The sequence below is a fragment of the Myotis lucifugus genome, unplaced genomic scaffold (assembly GCF_000147115.1).
Source record: "Myotis lucifugus unplaced genomic scaffold, Myoluc2.0 scaffold_11420, whole genome shotgun sequence".
Taxonomy (NCBI): domain Eukaryota; kingdom Metazoa; phylum Chordata; class Mammalia; order Chiroptera; family Vespertilionidae; genus Myotis; species Myotis lucifugus.
The window spans coordinates 1-5,107 of NW_005882468.1; the positions used below are offsets into that span (position 1 = coordinate 1).

At 51.8% G+C, this 5,107-nt stretch overlaps 1 protein-coding gene across 1 annotated transcript; it reads right to left on the reverse strand.

Moving 5' to 3' along the window:
• Positions 1-740: 740 nt before the first annotated feature.
• On the reverse strand, positions 741-4,676 carry LOC111824910 (myosin-binding protein C, fast-type-like; the record flags this gene model as incomplete). Its single annotated transcript, XM_023749493.1, has 2 exons — positions 741-906; positions 4,504-4,676. Coding segments are annotated over 2 exons (339 nt in total), but the record flags the coding sequence as incomplete, so codon positions are not given.
• Positions 4,677-5,107: the final 431 nt, after the last annotated feature.

Genomic DNA, 5,107 nt, shown 5'->3' on the forward strand with positions numbered 1-5,107 from the left:
CACGACATCGGGTGGCACTATGGTGGCATTCTGTACAGACTGCAAATAGGACCACGATTTCCCCTCCCTCTATCCACGCCCCTTGCCAGGAGAGCGTGCAGCCTTTGACTTCCTTCGCCCAACAGAATGCGGTGCAAGTGCCCTGGCCGGCGTGCTCCGTGCTTAGAAGGTCGGTCAAGGGCGTGGGCCTGGGCTGCAGGCTCGATCCCCAGCTCTGGTCAGGGTGCGTGAGGGAGGCAACCAATCCATGTGTCTCCCTCACAACGGTGTTTTTCTCTTTCTCTCTCTCCCTCTCTCTCCCCTGACTCCCTCCCTTTCATTCTCTCTTTAAAAAATTCAATGCAAAAGAAAAAGAAGGAATATGGTGGAAGCAACATGGGGACAGTTCCCAGCCCAGGCCACACAGTCATGTTCCCCTGCACGCCTTCAGAACCCGTTTCTAGCACGTGACGATGCCAGGACCGGCCCTACTAGGAGATAAGGCATCATCAGGACCAGCGCAGACACAGCCCAGCGCCTCCAAGTCCCCACAGGAGGGTGAGCAGAACTGACACTCAGCTGACCACACAAGCACCAGGAAGGCCATCCTCAATCAGCCAACCTCCCATCGACCCACAGACTCGATTAAATAAGTCCTTGTTCTTCGGAACCACTAAGTCCGGGGATGGTTGTTACGCAGCTAGCGCTAGCTGATACACACACTCCATCCCCCCCAGTCACCTCCATAGTCTACTCCGCACCTCCCCGTGTGGGTCATGGTGATCCTCTTGCTGGGCCGCACCTCGACCCCATTTTTGAACCACTTGCCCGTCACCTTTTCGTCGGACACTTCGCACTTGAACACGGCCTGGTCCGAGGCCTTCACTGTCAGATCCGCAATGTCCTGCAGGACCTCCAGCTGTTTCACTGGACGAGGAGAGAAGGAGAGGGGGCTGTCACAACTCCCGTCTGCCCACGGACACGTGGGAGCACCCAGCGTGCCAAGGACTGTTCAAGGACGCAGCCTTGACCAGCCCAGAAGCAACCCATTGGCCTCATGGAGCTCAGGTTGTAGCTGGGAGACAGGCAGTGAACTGGGAAACACATTCACGTCACAAGAGGGAGCCATGAAGCCTGAGGGAAGGCGGGGACGAGCCCACAGGAGGACACAGGGGTCCCCAGGTGGAGAGGACGGCGTGTGCAAAGGCCCCGCGGAGCAGAGCGGGCTTGTTGGTGTGGGAACAGCAGGCAGGCGAGCCGTGGTAGGAGATGAAATGGCAGGGCAGCCGGGGCCCGATCCTGGGGCTTGTGGCCCAGGAGAGGACTCTGTGTGGAGTCTGAGCAAGGCCGGAGCCGCGCGGGGTGATGGGAAGACAGCGGGGATCTGACTTACATTTTTTAAAGTTTTTGTTCTTTTAAATAATACAATGCAGCCCATAAAACATTGGGGATCGCTAATGTTTCTGTCTGTCTCTCCCTCTCCCTTCCTCTCTCTCTTTTTTTTTTTTAAATATATTTTATTGATTTTTCACAGAGAGGAAGGGAGAGAGACAGAGAGTCAGAAACATCGATGAGAAAGAAACATCGATCAGCTGCTCCTGCACATCTCCCACTGGGGATGTGCCCGCAACCAGGTACATGCCCTTGACCGGAATCGAACCCGGACCCCTCAGTCTGCAGGGCGACACTCTATCCACTGAGCCAAACCGGTTTCGGCATCCCTTCCTCTCTTAATAAAAATATATTTTTTTAAAAATGCAGTCCTGGCCGGTGAGCCTCAGTTGGTTGGAGCGTTGTCGTGTGCACCAAAAGGTCATGGGTTCAAGTCTCAGTCAGGGCACATGCCCAGGTTGTGGGTTCAATCCCTAGCCAGGATGCTTAAAAGAGGCAACCAGTTGATATCTCTCTCTCTCTCCCTCCTTCCCTCCCTCCCTCCCTCTTTTCCACTCTCTTTAAAAATCAATGGAAAGTAGCCCTAGCTGGTTTTGCTCAGTGGATAGAGCGTCAACCTATGGAGTGAAGAGTCCCGGGTTCGATTCCAGTCAAGGGCACATGCCCGGTTCCGGGCTCGACCCCCAGTGTGGGGTGTGCAGGAGGCAGCCGATCAATGATTCTCTCTCACCACTGATGTTTCTATCTCTCTCTCTCCCTCTCCCTTCCTCTCTGAAATCAATAAAAATAAACAAATAATAATAAATCAGTAGAAAATATATCCTCGAGTGAGGATGAACAAAAATTAAATTAAATAGAAGAGGCTTTAGATATAGAGGGGAAGTCTCATCCCCACCCACCACCAATCATCTAGATCAGCCGTGGGCAAATGAATAAAACTAAAAAAAAAAAAAAAGACCGTACCCTTTTATGTAATGATGTTTACTTTGAATTTATATTAGTTCACACAAACACTCCATCCATGCTTTTGTTCCGGCCCTCCGGTCCAGTTTAAGAACCCATTGTGGCCCTCGAGTCAAAAAGTTTGCCCACCCCTGATCTAGATGTAGGACCTTCTCTAAAGGCGTCACCCATCCAGTCTAGAGCTGTAAAAACAGATGCTTACATACATTTTCTTTCTGCCCTCCCTCCCTCCCTCCCTCCCTCCCTCCCTCCCTCCCTCCCTTCTTTCCCCTCATCCTATCTAATAATAGATAAACATGGTAATTGACCGTACCTTTGCTACGCCTCCCATGGGCTAATCAGCATGATATGCAAATTAACCGCCAACAAAGATGGCGGCTAATTTGCATACTGCAGGCAGGGCGGGACAGCGCCATCCGGGCCTGCTATCTGCAACCCCAGGCGGTAGGCATCCCCATGTGTGATCCGACCCGGGGCGGCCGGGCGGGGCAGCGAAGGCTTGAAGGCGGCTCCGGCCGGAGCAAAAGCCTGGGTCCCGGGAGCCGGAGGAAAACCAGTGCCGGCAGCCAGGGGAAGGGAAGGCCTATTGCACGAATCTTTTCGCGCAACGGGCCTCTAGTATGCAAATAACAGCACATTTGCTTTTTCTCCTAAAAATATACAGCAGGTCCCTGAGTAACGTCATTTCTTTCAACATCACTTTGTAGTAACATCGATCGAATGTGACAGGAACTTAACCCTTGTTTCTGTCACTTGGCCTTTGGTAAGAATGGTTTCGTTATATGTCATTTCGCCGCAGTTTTAAGAACTGATCGGCGATGTTGTCCGCTGGCGAGGACGTGGCCTCCACGTGTCTTGGAAATAATTCCACATCAGTAAATTAAAAGCTGCCCGTTTTTAGGGCTACCTGTGAATATGACGTAATTAACTTGGTCCATAAATGGCTTGATTTTTTTTGGTCATATTTAAATATGTTTTTATAGATTTCAGAGAGGAAGGGAGAGGGAGAGAGAGAGAGAGAAACATCAATGATGAGAGAGAATCATCGATCGGCTGCCTCCTGCACACCCCCCACTGGGGACTGAGCCCCCAACCAGGAATCAAACCGTGACCTCCTGGTGCAGAGGTCAATGCTCAACCACTGAGCCATGCCGGCCACGCGAGCTTTTGTCATATTTAAAGAATTATAGACTCACAGGAGTTTGCAAAAATAGTGCATAGAGTCCCAGGTACTACCCTCCACCCAGCTTGCCCTGATGGGTGACATCTTAGACACCCATCGTCCAATAATCAATCCAGGAGGTGGACGTGGGAGCAATACTGTCATCACCCAGACGACAGGAGGTGTTCAGGGGTGACCATCTGACTGACGTTTTACAAGGATCACGCGTGTGTGTGTGTGTGTGTGTGTGTGTGTGTGTGTGTGATGGGAGCAGGTGTGGAAACAGAACAACCAGCAAGGAGACTACTATAGGGTGTCCCAAAATTTACGCAAGATTTGAATTTTGCGTGAGCACTAACAACAACAACAACAACAAATAAAAGCCTAATTTTACTTGGTTTATTGAATCAGATTCTAATATCTGTTGCCCTTTGATTTCAATCCCTTCAATTTGATAAGCATCACCAAGTACGAATTATGGCCCAGGAGCAGGGACAATGAAGACCAAGGAAGACCACGGCTTTGCGGATGTGCCAGCGAAGCCGTGGAGGCCATTTACCCGATGATGTGCTATTCGATAGATAACCCTATACTGTATACTTTATGAATTAATAAAAAATTTACCATTTTTAATTATAAACCTGTGTTTTCTATCAAAATTACTTCTTGCTGCCCTGACCGGTTTGGCTCAGTGGATAGAGCATCGGCCTGTGGACTGAAGGGTCCCGGGTTCGATTCCGGTCAAGGGCATGTACCTTGGTTTCGGGCACATCCCCAGTAGGGGGTGTGCAGGAGGCAGCGGATCGATGGTTCTCTCTCATCGATGTTTCTAACTCTCTTTCCCTCTCCCTTCCTCTCTGTAAAAAATCAATAAATATGTTTTTAAAAAATTACTTCTTGCGTGAATTTTGGGACACCGTATAGCTGGGCCTGAGCGACGCTGAGCAGCCCGGAGAAGCATGTACCAGGGGCCCCCGCCCCACCCAGGGCTCCCCCCCCCCGCGTACCTTCCACAATGAGATCAGCCTCGCACTGGCCACCGTTGGTCATGACTTTGAACCGACCCGAATCTTCCAGGGTCACCTCTGAGAAGATGAGAATGTGGCGCTTCCCGTCTTTCTTGAAGCGGTACCGTGCCTTGTAGGAGTCCTCCTTCGTCATCTCCACGCCGTCCTTCATCCTGGGGGGAGGGGACGCAAAGGGGGGAGGGAGGGGTCCGGATGTCAGAGGGTGAGTCCTGGGCCAGAGACACAGTCCTCGGTGGGGGCCAGGAGTCCAAAGGGAGGTCACGGGAGGGAAGAGGGATGAAGGCTGGCAGAGGCAGCCTGAATGAATAGGTCCCAGGTGAGGGCCCGGGGGAGAAAAAGGGGAGGGGGTCACAGGCCACCGGGAGGTGCCTCCAGGTCCGTTGTAGGTCCGGGGACACAAAAAGTGGTCACGGGAAGAGAAAGGAAGGTGGAGGGCATCCTGAGGTCACGGAGAAATGCCAAATAGTGCGGCCTCTGTAAATGGTGCTTCTTCCCCTGCCTGGGACACTCCTTCCTTCCTACTTCTTCCTCCTCACCACTCAAATCTCAGCTCAACCGTCACCTCCTCAGGAAGTCTTCCCTG